Genomic DNA, 16,253 nt, shown 5'->3' on the forward strand with positions numbered 1-16,253 from the left:
GAAAGAGGCGATTTTTCACTGACAGTTTTGTGAGCCAATGGCACGGGGAGGGCGCGCTGGGTGTCTCTCCAGCCCGCGGGACTGGCTGTCCTGGGCCGGCGTTCCACCACAGCCCCCGGCGTGGGAAAAAGGCTCCTCCGCCCCGGGCTCCTGGCAGAAGGCCTCCATGCCATGCGAGCCCACGGTGTTCAGACCGCCTGTGGTGCCCGCCGGCAGGCAGGACGCCAGCGCCAAGGAGGAAACCTCTCTGGCTGAGGGGCTTTGTGGGCCGGCAGGTGACCCCTGCGGAGCGGCAGGGAAAGCCGTCCGTCCTCGTCCTCCGCCTGGTCGCACGTCCACTCCACCGCCGCACGCTTCAGCCCGCGGCACAGAGCGAAACCGGGGGAGGACTGGCGTTTGTTTGTTCACCTGGCGGTGAAACCGCTCTCAGCTCTGTCCCGGCTCGTTTTGGCGCTGACGTCAGAAGGGGTGGGACCGCGCCTGCGCGCGGCGGTGGCCGCGTGCGGTGGGCGGGGGTGGGTTCCGCGCGCGTGTGCGTGCGCGAGAGCGGCGTGAGCGCGGTTCGGCGCGCGCGTGCGCCGGTGGGGGCGGCCCGAGGGGCCGAGCGGGCGGTGAGGAGGCGGCGGCGGCGGTACCGGCCCGGCCCGGCCCGGCCCGGAGGGGCCCTCCCGAAGGGAAGGGCGGGCGCCTCGGCCCGGCCGCGAGCCCCGAGGGACTGGGGGGGTTCAGGCGGGGGCTTCTCCTCAGCGCGGTGGGCTGCGGTGCTCGCTGGGCCTCGGCAGCGGGAAGCGACCGCCGCCCGGGTTGTTGTTGTTGTGGTGGTTGTGAGGGCGCAGGGTGGGGAGGGCCGAGGTGGGAAGGTGCGGGGCAGGCCGTGGGGCTGGTCCCGCCTGTGCTCCCCTCCCTCCCACGGGCTTTGTGCCGCCTCCTCCCGTTGCTAACGGAGACTTCCCTTTGTCGGAGCGCAGGGTGACCTGTGAGGAATCGCCTTCCCCGCAGCCTGGACTTGGGCTTCTCGTGGCCTAGCAAGAAGCGGTTTCTTTTCCCGAGCTGTTGGCATCTTCCTGCCAGGATTCATTCGTTCCCAAAGGAATGGAGGAATGCAGCTGATAAGTGCTTAACCACGCTGTGCCCCCATAGGCAGCACCAGGCGCTGGCTTATCGTCACCACTTTGGCACTTTGGGGTGGGCTTCTCCTTCTTACCTGCTCTGGGTACCCTTTTACTGTCACTGTAGACCAAAGGAGATGGAAGAAAAGGAGCGATGTGATAAATTCCAGCTGGTACCTAGACGCTAAGGGGAATTGTATATTTTGACTTTTTTTTTTCCCTTTTTTTGTTTTCTGTGAAGGGGAGGGGAAGTATTTTATGGGGTATGGGAGGAGGGAGGAAAAATATGCTGCAGATCTTCATGTGGTTTTTAAAACCAGCTGTCAGAGGGAATTACTGAATAAACTGAAGCACAAGAGGAGGGTTTGTGAGCTGGAAGCAGCGCTAGCCCACCAAAGAAAGGGGCAGTGAGCTGCTGTTGTGACTGTGGAGGCAGAAACTTCAGCCTCCTTCATTTCTCACCAACTACTCCACATCCACCCATCGAGAAAATGAGTTGCGTGCCATGGAAAGGTGACAAGACCAAATCAGAATCGCCAGAGCCACCCCAGCCACCACCACTGCACATTTACCATGAGAAGCAACGCAGGGAGCTGTGCGCCCTCCATGCCCTCAACAATGTCTTCCAGGACAGCAATGCCTTCACCAGGGAAACCCTGCAGGAGATTTTCCAGAGGTAGGATACTCTCTGTATTGGTGGTAACTACCCCTTGTCCTCTGTTGATTGGAGGAATTTTCAGGTCTTATTTGGGCAAATGTAAAGAAAAGGAGGGATTCAGACTATGCCACTGCTTTGAGATGAATATATCTTCTTTTTTTACACCCGGTCTTTTTTTTTCTTCCTCCATGCAGAAATTCTTTCTCTTTTTACTTGTTTCTTAACCTACTCTGGCTGCCAGTTTTGGGTCCAAGGGCTTTATTGCAGATGCTGTCATGGGGTTGGACTGCTGTCTTCTTCCCTACCCACCTTAATGCCTCTTCTACCCATCTTCCATGTTCCCTGACTTGTATGTGTTATCTTGATGATAATAACACATTTAGGGATTCCCTTGGGAGAATGAAGGCAGCAGGAATGACAAATGGGTCATCATAAAAATTCAGTATCACAACACTTCTAAGATTTTTGGAAATTAGCAGCTTTGCAAAATGAGTGACTCCTTATTTGAGTGGTTCAGTGAAGGTCTTCAAATATTATGTTGGGTTTTTTTCCATGCAGCAAGACCCTGATTTAATTTCAGTAGCTGGACCCCTTTTTTCTGTGGCATTGCTAAATGTTTCCCAACAGCTTCCGATAATTAAAGTGGTTAATATAATAATAATTCCAATAATTAATTCTGATAATTAAAGTGGTTTTGAGTTTTACAAGGATGAATGTAAATTATTAACGTAGCCTGTGCAATAGCTGGTGCTTTGCTCAGTGTTTATTTTACACTGTTTTGATGCTTTGTGGAAATTGTCCTGTTCGTGCCTTTAAAAATTCTGGTGATCTTTCATTGGTGGAGCTAAGTGATCATATAGGAAAAGAGGTCTCCTTTGATGCTCAGCCTGCAGATGTTGTAAGTCATGTAGGTTATGCTCAGCAGTTGACAGCATCTTGTGTTTGTGACAGGTAGGAAATCCCACCATGGTAGGAAATCCCATGGTTATGTAGTTATTGTGGGACAAGGCAGTCGGGGTGCCCTGTGCTGATGAGCAGGGAGCTGTGCACCTCTGTCACTGCTCTCCTGAAAACTGGCAGATTTACAGAACTGGTACTTGACTCATGCCTGTCTTTGGCAAAGATAGCAGATATCAGATTGAAATGCTATTTACAATAGTGTTGTAGATAAAACTCCTGCTGGTCCATGGCAGGCTCAAGGCACTCTTTGTCCAGTGTAAAGACACTGTGGTTTTGTTCTAGAGCAGCAATTGTCAGAATCTTAATCACAGCTGGATTGCTCTTGGCCTGAAGCAAACAAAGGCAGTTCATGTGGTAGAAGGAGTGTGATGATCTAATTAGTTGGCTTTTGTTGGGCTTGGTGAGACGGAATTAGTGTACAGCATGAAACCTCTCAAAAAGAGATGGGATGTTAATCTTGCTAGACCTCTTGCCATAGAAGGGAGAGTTTGTTTTTGAGTCCAACCTGGTGGTGTTCCATCCTAATATTCAGATGAAGATAGATTGATTCAGCCCTATGGTAGTATGGAGGTATACATGGAAATTCCTCTTGGAAATGGATGAGCTATAAGCTGTGTGTAAGAATTGCCACTGCCTTTCCATTTCTTTTGGGTTACTACTTTTGTGTAGCTCTTTGATTTGCCTTTAAAAAGCGTGGATTTAGTTGCCTTTTATATATCGCTTGTCTTTTTTGTGTCTTATCATATTCTGTATGTTGATAAAAGACTGATGAATATTTTTAATAAGCTACAAAAATGTTATGGTATGATTTTTAAACCCAGTGTTGACAAGGTAATGACATCACAAGTAAACTTAAGCTTTCTGTAGCTTTTACCACATCCCTTGGAGAATGATTGAACCACATCGCTTAATCATTAGCTTCCGTTTTGCTGCATCCTATTGTGAAAGGCCAGTTTTGATGATTATCATCTCAAGAGTATGCCAGAACTTGTTCCAGGCACCCCTCTGATTTTGTAGTCCTTCCCTTTTCTTTAATACCTTTTTGATGTTCTTCTGGCTTTTGTTGCAGGAATTAAGATTGCCTGCTCCAAGTGTTGCGTGGAGATACAAACAAAATCACTTCACTGGAGTCTGTGTATTGAGACCTGATTGGGAAGGACAGCTGCATACAGGAATCTTGGAGCCCCTTGTGTTAAGACAATACGTTGATGAAAGTTTCTGACTGAGATTACCTGGATTTCTGTCCAGCTTTGTCAGTCTTTCTCAGCTCAGTGTCTAGATAAAAAAAAACACCAAACGAAAAAACCCCAAACACCCCCCTCCCCTGCCAAAAAAAAAACCAACTAAAAAAACTAAACAACAACTTTGGGGAGGCAACTTAATTCCTTATCTAGTAGAATCCTTCAGCTGATGATTGTGGACCCTACTTAAGTGTGTGTGTGGATAGCGACATTGAGGCAATTCTTGGTGCAGGTTTGGTCACAGGTGCCATTTCTTTGAGACTGTCACCTGTGCTGGTCTCTTAATCTCATTTCTGGAGCTCTGCAAGTTCCGTGAAGGAACAAAGATAAATGTGTTCTTTCAGGTCTCAAAGTTGTATCTGGAGTATGGTGCAAGGAGAGGGTGCTTCTGTAACCCAAAGGGCTTTCTTGATTGTGAGGCTTTCCTAGCTTTCTGGTGCTCATGAATTAGGATGAAGCAATGATTTTGAGGAATTAGTTGTAGCCAAGTGATCTTACTTTATGGAGATGCTGGAAGAGCTGTGACAAGCTACAGTTGCATCTCTGTGACCAGTAAATGCAGCAGAGCTTTGAGACTGGAAACCGTGAATCTCTGAAAATGTGATTGCCTTACTCGGAAATGCCCTGTTGTGGATATTAACAGCTTTTCCTCTTGCCATGGTGTTGTGGACTCTTCTCCATTCTATAGTCGAGTTCTCCCCACCCTCCTGTGGGGAGAATGCTGTTTTGCTGCAGTCTGCTCCAGTGCAGGAAAACACAGCTGAAGCCAAAAGCTACCTGTCTTCAGACCTTGGTTGGTGTGAAACTCCCTACTCAAACCACTGCGTTCTTCTTCTTGTCAAATGCCTTATGCTGTCAGGGCAGGAATGCAGAAGGGCTGAGGGATTTTCACTGGATGAAATATGCCTGCAGAATGTGCACTGTGCTAAAGGCCAAGCAAAAAACGTGCAGGAACATTAGGAGTTTTGGGGGATGGAGTTGACAGGTGGGAGAGGCAGGTGAAATGTGGGTGTTTGGATGATATGAAATCTGAACCTTGCACCAGCAGAACTAAGGATGTCCTTACCAATCAAAAGAGCAACTCATTACAACAGAACTGATCTCAGGCTTGACTTTCTTTAGATTGGCATTGCATGACCTTGCTGTTCTCTGCTCCCAGTTTCCCCTGTGCTTGGTTTTCCAGCTGTCATCTTCATCATAATACATCCTATCATCATTTTCCCTCCTTACAAAATTTCTTGGGCAGGGGGGAAGCATAAAACAATAAAAGTGGATAACAGGGTTTTTTGCCACATATCTCCATGTTTTGTGTCTCACATCCATTATCTGAAGCTGTCTTCTATTTTTGCATGTAACCTCATAGCAGTCCACATCTTCCTCACAAGGGGAAGTGGAGAGACAGGCACTGATCTCTCCTTTTTGGTGACCAGTGACAGGACCCAAGTGAATGACCTGAAGTTGTGTCAGGGGAGGTTTAGATTGGATATTAGGAAAAGGTTCTTCACTCAGAGGGTGATTGGGCACTGAAACAGGCTCCTCAGGGAAGTGGTCACAGCACCAAGGCTGGCAGAGTTCAAGAAGTGTTTGGAAAATGCTCTCCAGCACATGGTGTGATTCTTGGGGCAGTCCTGTGGGGGCCAGGAGTTGGACTCGATCCCTGTGGATCCCTTCCAACTCAGGATATTCTATGATTAGATGAACACAATAGAGTGCGGTTCTGCATTTTCAGATGCTGTAGTAATGGAAGTGATGTCTAAGCAAGCTTATAGGTCAAAGCTGAAGAGATTTGTTCACAACAGGATTATCTGTTTAGTTACCTACAGCAACAGTTATTTTTTACCATCTAGCAAAAGCAGTGCTTTAGAGAGCTCCCAGCTGCAAATGTCTTCACAGCTTTGTGTCTGAATACTTCTTTCATTTACCAGTGAGAGGGTGGGGAGAACAACCTTTTCTGCATCCAGCTTCCCCTGCCTCTTTTTCCTACCCAGTCTTCGAGACCGGTGTTGACTGTTGAACTCTCAAAATTGTAATAGCCATTGTCCTAAATGGCAAACTGGCATTCACTCCAACTGTGAATTGAGGAAAAATCATAATTGAAGCATCCTTCAAAAAGTACCAGTTCAAGGGAGTGGGGGGGGAAAGCTTTTTGGTCTCTTTTTGCATCAAAGGTAGGACCTTTGGAGGTTTTGTACACCAAAATTATTCTTAATGCATTACTTAGTCCCCTCAGCCCCTTTGATGAATGAAAAGGGGGAATGGAATAGTTTGTGTTTAAACACAAAACCCCCAAAAATGGCCTTCAGGTTGTACAGCAAGTAGCCCTTTGTGGCTGTAGAATACAGGTTCAGCAAACGCCTGCTAGAGCAGTCCCCTGTTCTGTTTGCAGGCTGTCTCCCAACACCATGGTGACCCCCCACAAGAAGAGCATGCTGGGAAATGGGAACTATGATGTGAACGTGATCATGGCAGCCCTTCAGACCAAAGGCTACGAGGCGGTTTGGTGGGACAAGCGCAGGTACTGACAACTTGTGTAATTCTGGAGGTGGCTGCTGTTTGTAAATATGAGAAAGAGATTGAACTGAAAGCACCAGAACATAATCTTACTGCTGTCTTGTTCTCTGCACTCTTTCAGGGATGTTAACGCCATTGCCCTGTCTAACGTGATGGGCTTCATCATGAATCTGCCCTCCAGCCTTTGCTGGGGCCCCTTGAAGCTCCCCCTCAAGCGACAGCACTGGATCTGCGTCCGGGAGGTGGGAGGCACCTACTACAACCTCGACTCCAAGCTCAAGGTGCCCGAGTGGATTGGAGGTGAAAGTGAGCTCAGGTAGGATTTCCTCAAATCTTTCCCTGTTGGAGGTGAGAAATATGTCCTTAAACAGTGAGTGATTGAAACATGTATGGTTGACCTTCAGTAGTAAATATTTGAAAGTAATAAAGTTCTTGTGCTTCCACTTGGATTTATGCCTCGTTTGGAGAGAGCTAAGGGAAATGCTTTCAGCAGCAGCAATCTCTGTGAGCTCAGGAGAGCCTGACTTGGCCTCTTAATGTGTCTGGCTCTGTCATTAGTGGTAAAGGCAGAGGCCAAGTCTGGTATTAGTGGGTGACCCCTGCAACAAGATGTGCTGTGCCCTGCTCCCTCCTTGAATGTGAGAGTCTCAGCATTCTTTGCCTCTTTAGTAACTGTATGTTCCCAATAAAAGGCTTTCCAGACTAAAAGTGCAGCCTTATCCCTGACAGCAGTGAAAGCTGTTTGTTAGAAATCACTTTCCTATGTAAGCACTGACTTGGCTCCTCTTCCCTCTTTAATCTTAACATGAGATAGTTGCTGTAAATGCTTTATAAAGTCTCACCTGCTCTTGGTTGTTGTTTAGTTTCCATTCCATCATGTTGTGAATCCTACTAGCAGCCTTGCTGTCTTGACTAGACTTGTGATGAGATAGGGATTGCACATCAGCAGTATTTGCAGAGCTGACCATGCCATTGAAGTCTTGGTAAAGGGAATGTCAGCCTTCTGTGAACTTCTGGGATAAAGCAACACTGGAGTGTTTTTATGGAACTACTGTGCAGAGGTTCTGGTGGATTTTATCCTGTGTGTATTTTTCTTCAGCAGTAAATATGGGCTTTCTGTATTGGGAGTTTTGGAAATCTGGAACAAAAGGTATCAGAGAAAACATTGATTTGACTTTCAGATTTATTGGAAGTAATCCAAGTTTGGTATTAGAAAAAGCTGAGGGGCAGAAAGGGGCTAAAGAACCATGTCAAATGACCAGGTGCTATGACCTGGGATAAGCACATCTCAATGATGGGCTGTTTTTTTCTGCAAGTGTTACCAGATTTGTTGGAATTATTTTAAATTACAGTGGGATTCTTGATCTTGGAAATCTGAAGAAATTGAACTTGGTTTTAATTCTATTTTTGCTACCTTGGAAAGTGACATCTATATAGACTTCTCTCTTCTGAGGTTAAGATAATGTCTGTCTGATTCAGAGAGAGTTTTCTGGGCAGAGCTGTGTTGAATCTATTGGGACAAGTTTAATATTTGTTTGGGGGGTTTTTCTGTTGTAAAATAACTAAAGACTTTGGGCAGGGTGTGTTTCTCCCATTTCTTGTCACATCTACATAGTTAGTTGCATTTAGTTGTTGTAGAAGATGATAGAGTTCTACATTCAGTAGCACTTATTTCTATTTCTCTTTATGATAGGAAATTTTTGAAACACCAGCTGAGAGGAAAGAACTGTGAACTCCTACTGGTGGTGCCAGAGGAGGTGGAAGCACATCAGACCTGGAGAGCTGACGTGTGATCTGGACCGACTGTCCTCCAACTACAGCTCTTCCCCTTTACCAAACTCCTGATGTCCTAAAACCTGGATAATGGATGCCCTGACTCTTCCTGTCTGGAATTTCCTTTGTTAGGCTCTTCTCTTCCTTCCTTGGTGCAATAGGGCAATGGCGCAGGACGTTGGGGGTGGTGGGTGGGGAAGAACTGAGGCCAGAGTGGAGGAAACTGGAAGCCAATCACTTTAGTTGCAAGGTGGATGAGCTGCGTCCCTTTGGCCAGCGGGAAGGCATCGTGCTCTTTAAAACTGGGCTGGGGGCGAGGGTGCCTGGAAACCTCCGGCCTCCCTTTCCCCACGTGGCTCAAGGCCATGTATGGTGGGACCCTGCCCTGTCCAGGGCTTGCCAGGGAGGAGCAGGGGCCGAGCATGCTGCCACCTCTTCACAAGTCTCTCCCTCCAAAACAAGTCACCATGAAGACATTTGCAATTCCTAAGGATCTCTCAGGACACTCAAAACACTAGGAATGGTACGGTGCTCAGCACGACCCTCTGCTTCTTAGGGCTGGTTTGTGCCAGAAATTAGGAAACAATAATAAGAACAGTGTCATCTTCCAAGAAATTCTTCGGGTAGCTAGAGGATTCTTCCCCAGTGTCTCCAGGGATTTATGTATGTGGTGAGTGGTTCTTTGGCAGCGTGTGGCTGGCTAAGGTGACATGGAAACAGCAAGCACAGGCTGAGGAGTATCAAGTTTCTGGACTGGAGAGAGGCCATAGTCTGCTTGGGTTTCTTCGTGCTGTGGTGCAGGGGGGGGGGATTATTTTGTTTTATTTTTTAACACCTATTTTGGTTTTCTGCATGGTCACCCAGTTTAGAGGCTGCTTGGAGAGAGGAATAAAGCTGAAGAGGTTTTGAGAGAAATTTCATTCCCCTTTATTTCCCTCTTCAGAAGCCTAGCCCATAGTCAGGAATGTCATGTGAAATGTCCCAGAAACGGGTCAAGTTACAAAATAAAAATGAGCTGAGGAGAGAAGCCTTCATAACAGGTTTGCCCTTTCATAGTTAGTAGCCACTGGCGTGGGAGCTGCAGAGGGTCCACCAGAACTTTCAGGCATTAGAGACACCCTGACTTGGTAGTTGAACCAATCTCCCCTTTAGTGTTGGCCCACAAACATTCCATTAATGGATGAATTGCTTTTTCCTGCCTTCTGTGGGGAAGAGTGACTAGACATGGAGACTCTAAGCAGAATCCCTACCGGCTGTTCCCAGTCACCCAGATGAGCCGTAGCTCAGCCATGCCTTCCATGGCAGGAGGTGGTAATGCTGAATTTGGAACAGACTTCATTCTGTTTAGCACTTCCTGGCTGAGCTGCTGTTTGCTTCCCTCTTTACATGTCTGAGTTGAACAGCAGCCTCTGGTACCTGATGGAGCTCGAAGGATCCTGCTCCATCGTGCAGGAAGGTCTCATTACTGATGTTCGAGCTGGTGAAAGGAGGGCTTGTAATGATCTTTTCTCAGTTATTTTTCTCTTCAGAGCTCTGCAAATGCATGAGTGGGTGCTCGAAGCTGAAAGACCACCAAAATGGCACCTTCCCAGCAGAGAGGCCATGAGAGGACGGGATGATGGTGTTCACTGCCCCCTGGACATCTGGCAAGCACTGTTTTGCAGTCCTTTGAGCACAGCCTCCCACAGTAAAGGGCAAACGGCTCTTACGTTTTAAAAAGTCGTATTTCGTAACACATTCCAATGACCAATACCAGCTGGCAGAGTTTTTAAACACTTTCCAGGCAGGATGTGCAGCCTGCAGGCATTCTGCTCCTGACTTGAAGCCATTTCTTCAAGAGGGGTAAAAATATATCTCAACAGCAACGTTTTCTATGCTGATTGAAGTTGCACTTTGGAGAAAAACCGTTTGCATGGAAACTGCAAGCCAATGGACAGTGCACAATATGCAAAGATGTTTTAAAATACTTTGGGGCTACTCTCCTCTCCTTGTACATCAGCTGCTTCCCATGGGGGGGAAACAGTGTGATCCAGCTGCTCAGGTAAAGGGAAAGTGTACGATCACACCCCTGTGGGAGGCGAGGCTGCCGTGCCCAAGGGTGGGTGAGCCGGTCCACTCCCACCGCTCAGGAGTGGGGAAGCCCCTGTTTGTTTTCTTGCTTGTTTGGTTTTGTTAGAGCCTTGTCTTGGGTTTGTTTACAGAGATGTATTTTGTTTAACCAAATATTAAAAATGGAAAAAAAAAAGTTTCCATATAAATGTCCTATCACTTCTGTATGTTCAACTGAATTGTTCTGTAACAAAGTATGTAAAGGATAAATAAATTTTTTTCTTTGGTTATAAAACCACCACCTTTCTGTGAGTTTAGAGCCTTGAACGTTGGTCACCAGTGCTGAGCACCTCCCTGAGAACTCCCTTAAGCCATGTAAGGCTTCCCCCCCACTCTGAGGGTGACAGAGCCATGTCAGTCCCTTCCCCGTTGCCAGGAAGTGCATGAAATGGAGAGGTCCCTACACACAAAGCTCCCAACAGCTCTGAAAGAACTGAGCCTCCCTCAAGGACATCTATTAAAATCACACTGCTCAGGTTGGATTTATTTAATATTCCATACAAAAAAATACGCAGCTGATATCTGAAGTTCTACTTTATGAGGCAGAGAATCTGCGTGGATGTGATCGTCTCAAACCTGGCCTGCTGCTCCCTCTGTTCTCACACACACACAGAGCTACAGTGAAAGTGTTTCTGCAGACACATCTTCCCAAAGAGTGTTTTCCATGGGGTATGGATTGCCACCTGCACCCCTCCTTCCTCTGCTGCAAAAGTCACTCCTGCCACCGGTGTCCTTCAGCTCCGAGTCAGGCAGGAAGGAATTTGTCCTCTCTGACTGCTGCTTTTCAAAGCTTGACCTGTGCCCCAGGGTGGTTCTGGGGGGGCAGGGGCAAGGAAGCTGGCAGAGGAGCTCCCCCAGTCCAAGTCAGTACCTGGTTATGGCATAGTGATTGAATAAAAGGAAATACTCATGATTTCTACAGGAGGGGGGATGCAGACAGGAACCGTCATCAGGTCCAGAGGAGGGGCTTCCCCCCCTCGTTGTGAACAGGTCAATGTCCCAAAGGAGAACCAAAACCAAAAACAAACAAAAGGAAAAAATGCCCTGACCCAACAAATCAACAGTTCAATATATCATAATCGCGAGGTCTTCCCACTTGATATGAATCCAACTCAGCTTCTGCAAATTAGATTTTTCCAGACAGCGGAGGCAGGGCCCCTGGCATTCCCCCTGAGAGCCCTGCGTTGGGTCCAAGGAGGATCTGAAAGGAAAACAATTGGTTGAGTGGCTTCAAGGACACAGGAAGGATTCCCACCCTGTCCCCCCTCCTACAGGTACTGGCAGTGCCACAGCCGAGGTCAGTGTCTGACCACAGCCCCTGTTTCAGCTATTCCAGCCCCTCAAAGCCTATCTCAGCTGGAGAAAGCCAGGTTGTGCTTGCCAGATTGTCCCACTGGAACATCCAGCTGGAGAATCTGGTGGGATGAGTGAGGCCACAGTGTGTAACAGTGCACTCCTCTCCCGCAGCAGCTGGTCACAGGGGGAGGCACTGGCACTCCCAGCCGACTTTGCAGGGCTAGGAGAGAGGGCTGGGCTGTTCCTGCCTCACCTGTCGCTGCTGCAGCTGCTGCTGTTGCTCCATCTGCAGTTTTTCCGTTTCAAAGACGACAGGAAGAACCAGAATCATGAAGGAGGTGGTCCCAATCCACAGAGCTGCCCTAGAGAATCTAGCAAGGAGAAAGAACATTAGGATTTAGAATCAGTTCTTTAGTCACTTCTTACCCACTTCCCTTCCCACGCTTCCCTTCTGCGCCACGGGCAAAAACCTTCCCCCAAATCCACCCCCGAGCTCCAGGTGGCACCTTACCCCCGCCCTCCTCGCGCCGCCCAGAAACAAAGCGCGGCCCTGCCGCTGCCCGCCGGCCCCGCACTGCGCTACCCGCGGCCAAAGCCGCCCCGCGCCAGCCGGGCCCGCTTCGAGGGGCTCCCGCCGCCCCCTCACCTGTACATCTTCTGCGCTACCGTCAGCGACAGGTCGAACGTGGCCCCGGCCGCCGATCGCACGCTCTCGGGGAACATCTCCGTGAGCCCCCACAGCCGCTCCGCCAGCGTCTCGTCCAGCTGCGGGCGGCACCAGCGTGTCAGGCCCTGCCGCCCGGCCCCGCGGGGTCACCGCGCCCGCCCGGCCCGCCCGGCCCGCCACGCCGCCGCTCGCCCTGATACCTCCTCGTCGTCCTCCTCTTCTTCCTCCAGCTCGTCTTCCAGCTCCTCGGCCTTGCCCGCGCCGCCCTTGGGCAGCAGCTCCTCCGGGGACAGGGACGCCGCGGCCGCCATCGCCACCAGACAGGACGGAGGGGAGCGGCGGGCGGAGCGCCGCCGGAAGCGGGGCGGCCCTCCCGCCGCCCGGCCCGGGCGAGGCAGCGGCCCCTGGCGGCGCGGAGGAATGATGGCCGCCCCCCGCCCGGCCGCCCCAGCGCAGCGCGACCCGACACAAACACCCACAGAAACGTGTTTTAAAGGCGAGGTTTTATGTAGATTATGCAAAACCCTCGAGAACGAGCAACTCCAGCATCCCGCTCGCCCAAGGCAGGCGGCGAGGCTTGTACGAGCCTCCGCGGGCTCCCCATGGGGGGACAGGCTGGAGGGGGCAGGGGTTTCCCTGCCTTCCTAAGGCAAGGAGGAGCCCGCACGGAGAGGGATCTTCTCCACCGCCCTTGTCCGGCTGCCTTGGAGAGAAGGGTATCTATGCTGGGTTGCTGCAAGGTAAAGTGCTCTGAGAAAAAACGTGTTAATTTTAACAGTGCTGCGGTGCCAAACCAACCATCAGCAACATCACGGCACCGCACAATGCTGGAGGCATCTCGTCACTCTTGGTCCCATGAAACAAAGTACCTACACACAGTACCAACGTGGCTGGGAGGCCCAAGCTGGCCCTGGCATCCTGTGTGCCAAGACCCAGAGCCAGCCCCATTCTCCAGCCACCTCTTCTTCACTTCCTCCTCCGGCTGTGCTGCTTCAGCTCCTCCAGCTCCTTCTCCATCAGGTGGGACTCAGCGGTGGTCTCGGAGAGCTGCAACGCATAGCAAATGATGACAAGAGTGAGTTAAAAGCTTGTGAGGCTTCTCTGACTTCACAGCACAGTTGAAATTTGCCACTGCGAGCCAGGACCTGCAGAAGGGAATTTGTTCCTATTGAGCAAGGGGGAAGCTGCCATGTCACACTTCACTGAGATCACCCGGAAAACCTGGAGAACAGCTAGGGTTTCTGCTCAGTGCTCCAGCCACAAAAGCCACTTGCCAGTTTCAAAACATGTGAAGAGTAAGGAAGGAAAATAAAGGAATGAGTATTTGTCCAGACTGACATAAAGGCTAAATCACTTAATAGACGGAGAATACACGTGTTCTATTTCACTGAAAGTCTCTCCAGATTTTAAGCACAAAAGTTGTGATCTTAGGATAAGGCTGAATTTTGGTTTATTTAGGGCTTGGGAATTATTTCATCCACAAGTTTAAACACAGAACAGATGTCATGTCCCTCGTGACAGCAGATGGAAGTTTTAATCCTCTGTGACCAGAGAGGGTGGTTATAACTCAGTTTCACAGTTAGGGCAGAGGCCAGAGTGGCAAGAAAAATGCCATTCTCCGTGCAGAAGGGGAAAGAGGAGACATGGCGCTTGCAGGCGCTGCCCTCTCCTCAGCCACAGCATTCACAACAAGCTCTGGTGCAGGGGGAACCTTTCTCTCTCCTCACAGAGCAGATCAGCCTCTACTCCCACAGTCACTTCACTGTTACATGAATGCTGCACAGCAGGGTAAGGCAGAAAGCAAGGTGCAGTGGGAGCAGCCTCCTTCAGCAGTCCCAGCACCCTTCACTTGGCCCTTCCCCGAGGAATCTCCACTGCTATGGGCAGGCAGGAATAGGGTGAAGACTCACCATGTCCAGCAGAATATCCACCTTCAGCCGAAGGAGGTTGTTTTCTTCCTCTAGCTGCTGGTTTCGTTTGCGCAAGCGCTGCAATTCCCTGCGATCCCCCGTGAAGCTTCCTGATTCTGGGAGGAAAGAAAGAGGTCAAAATATAGATTGTCAGCCAACCGTGGCTACTTCAGACCAAAACAAGCTGAGCTGCACTCTACCTGACACCCACTGGCCATTTTCAAACTTCAGGTTCTGGCCAGCAAGGTTCATGGAGGGGGTGCCGTACTCCAGGCCCAGCTCAACCTCACGGGTGGATCTATCCATCTGCAGGGAGAAGATCACACTCAGCATTCCGCAGAATTCCAAGCCACCCCCTGCTCTCCCATTTCTTAGTGACTGGCATTAAAATGGAAGATGCTGGTCCAAATGGCCCTGGATCCTGGAATCCTGCTTGGTCATGTACTGCTGCAGTAGACAACTGGCTTCTCACCACCATCCCTGCACTTTCTCCCACCCAAACACACACTCATCTCCCTGGGTTTGAAGACCACTGGTGAGGAGTTTTCAGTGAAATGGTTCTGGACTGCATGTAGGGTAACAATGATCTTTCCCTGAGCTATTCCATTTCTAGTTTTATATATGGTCACCGGTGATCAGAAATGGGGCTGCACTGCAGGAATAGAGCAGCACAGCTGGAATCATAGAATATCCTGAGTTGGAAGGACCCCACGGGGATCGAGTCCAACTTCTGGTCCTGCACAGGACAGCTCCAAGAGTCACACCACATGTCTGAGAGTGTTGTACAAATGCTTCTTGAACTCTGTCAGGCTTGGTGGCGTGACCACTTCTCTGGGGAGCCTGTTCGAGTGCCTGACCACCCTCTGGGTGAAGAACTTTGTCCTCTCCCAGAAGAAGCTGGGAGCTCTTGTAAGGGTTACGGTACTCACAGCAGGAGCCACCCACCCCGGTTACCAAGCAAGTACTCCTGCAGCAAACCATGGGCACTGGGACTCACAAAGTGCAGGTTGGAGAGAGAGACCCATTTCCTGGGGGGGGTCTTCTTCGGGCTGAAGGAGTTCCCAAACAGGGGCATCACGTGCTGCTGGCCGGGCTTCCAGGAGGCTCCCTGAAAGAGCAGGAGGGATAGGGCTGGTCTGAGGCTGTGGGACAGGAGCAGTGATGTGACAAGGCAGCTACGTTGGCAGGGGAGAGGTTTGCTTCAGCTGCCCATTTTCCAGCACTGACGCTGCCCGGTTTCCACCCAACACCAGCCCTCGCACCCTTTCTCCCCAGGCAGTGCCCCCCTGGCTCTCAGAGAGGCTGAGATGGCGGTTTGGGGGGTACCTGGCTGCCCACCCGCCACCACTGCCCGGCAGCACCGGCCCTCCACGGGCACCTCCGTCGCACCTCTGTTGCCACGTGAACAAGCTGGGATGGGGGACAGAGGGTGCAAAGTGTCACAGCCCCCCCAGCCCTCACCTGTGCCCCCTCCCAACCAGTGCCCTCTCCTCACCTGTGTCCCCTCCCTGCCCGCGCCCCCTGCCCTCGGCCGGTATCCCCCGCGCCGCGCGGTATCCCCCGGCACCGGCTGGGCACGGGCCGTACCACCCTACGGGCACGCCGAGGAGCTGCGAGAGGAGCACCGCAGGGCGTTATTCCCCGCACGGGCCGCCATCGGGATGCTCCTTTGTTCTGTTTTCCCTCCCGGCATCTCACTGGCGAAAGCAGCGGGCTCGGCGAGAGCAGAACCGACGAGGAACACCCCCGCCCCGCAGTGGTAGGGTCAGCCCCGCGCTGCGGGGGCGGTTGGGCCGGGCTGTTCCATCGGGCTTCGCCTCAATGACGGGGGGGGGGGGGGGGGCCGCACCTCTCCGTTGGGCCGCGCTGGCTCCCGGCGCTCCCCGTCCGTCCCCAGTGGGATCCGCCGCGTGTCCCGGGAGCAGTTTGCGGCCGCCGCGTTGCCGTGGCGACGGGATCCGCCGGTCCGCTCCGCCTCCCGTGGTCGGGGAAGACGGGGGCGGAGTGGCTGGGGCGGTG

The 16,253-nt window shown here is 50.9% G+C and overlaps 3 protein-coding genes across 6 annotated transcripts; 1 reads left to right on the forward strand and 2 right to left on the reverse strand.

Annotated features, from left to right (window-relative positions):
- The first annotated feature begins 84 nt into the window (after positions 1–84).
- Positions 85–9,159, forward strand: JOSD1 (Josephin domain containing 1). Of its 2 annotated transcripts, none has more exons than XM_051785064.1 (5): positions 85–515; positions 969–1,785; positions 6,355–6,483; positions 6,601–6,795; positions 8,173–9,159. In XM_051785064.1, the coding sequence occupies exons 2-5, from the start codon at positions 1,601–1,603 to the stop codon at positions 8,270–8,272; spliced, it is 609 nt and encodes a 202-aa protein (XP_051641024.1). In that variant the 5' UTR covers positions 85–515; positions 969–1,600; the 3' UTR covers positions 8,273–9,159. The 2 variants fall into 2 exon arrangements, with proteins under 2 accessions (XP_051641024.1, XP_051641023.1); XM_051785063.1 differs by lacking the exon at positions 85–515 and adding an exon at positions 533–611.
- A 1,659-nt stretch (positions 9,160–10,818) lies between these two features.
- TOMM22 (translocase of outer mitochondrial membrane 22) lies at positions 10,819–12,689 on the reverse strand. Its single transcript, XM_051785065.1, has 4 exons — positions 12,525–12,689; positions 12,304–12,422; positions 11,911–12,028; positions 10,819–11,562 (listed from the first exon to the last, which is right to left on the reverse strand). The coding sequence occupies exons 1-4, from the start codon at positions 12,633–12,635 to the stop codon at positions 11,488–11,490; spliced, it is 423 nt and encodes a 140-aa protein (XP_051641025.1). The 5' UTR covers positions 12,636–12,689; the 3' UTR covers positions 10,819–11,487.
- A 121-nt stretch (positions 12,690–12,810) lies between these two features.
- Positions 12,811–16,193, reverse strand: CBY1 (chibby family member 1, beta catenin antagonist). 3 transcript variants are annotated; one of them, XM_051785068.1, is made up of 5 exons: positions 16,084–16,193; positions 15,232–15,342; positions 14,435–14,540; positions 14,235–14,350; positions 12,811–13,371 (listed from the first exon to the last, which is right to left on the reverse strand). In XM_051785068.1, the coding sequence occupies exons 2-5, from the start codon at positions 15,307–15,309 to the stop codon at positions 13,291–13,293; spliced, it is 381 nt and encodes a 126-aa protein (XP_051641028.1). In that variant the 5' UTR covers positions 15,310–15,342; positions 16,084–16,193; the 3' UTR covers positions 12,811–13,290. The 3 variants fall into 3 exon arrangements, with proteins under 3 accessions (XP_051641028.1, XP_051641027.1, XP_051641026.1); XM_051785067.1 differs by lacking the exon at positions 16,084–16,193 and adding an exon at positions 15,713–16,022; XM_051785066.1 differs by lacking the exon at positions 16,084–16,193 and adding an exon at positions 15,730–16,020.
- Positions 16,194–16,253: the final 60 nt, after the last annotated feature.

Source organism: Manacus candei, unplaced genomic scaffold, assembly GCF_025592945.1.
Source record: "Manacus candei isolate 608988 ecotype Guabito, Panama unplaced genomic scaffold, ASM2559294v1 h1tg000018l, whole genome shotgun sequence".
Taxonomy (NCBI): domain Eukaryota; kingdom Metazoa; phylum Chordata; class Aves; order Passeriformes; family Pipridae; genus Manacus; species Manacus candei.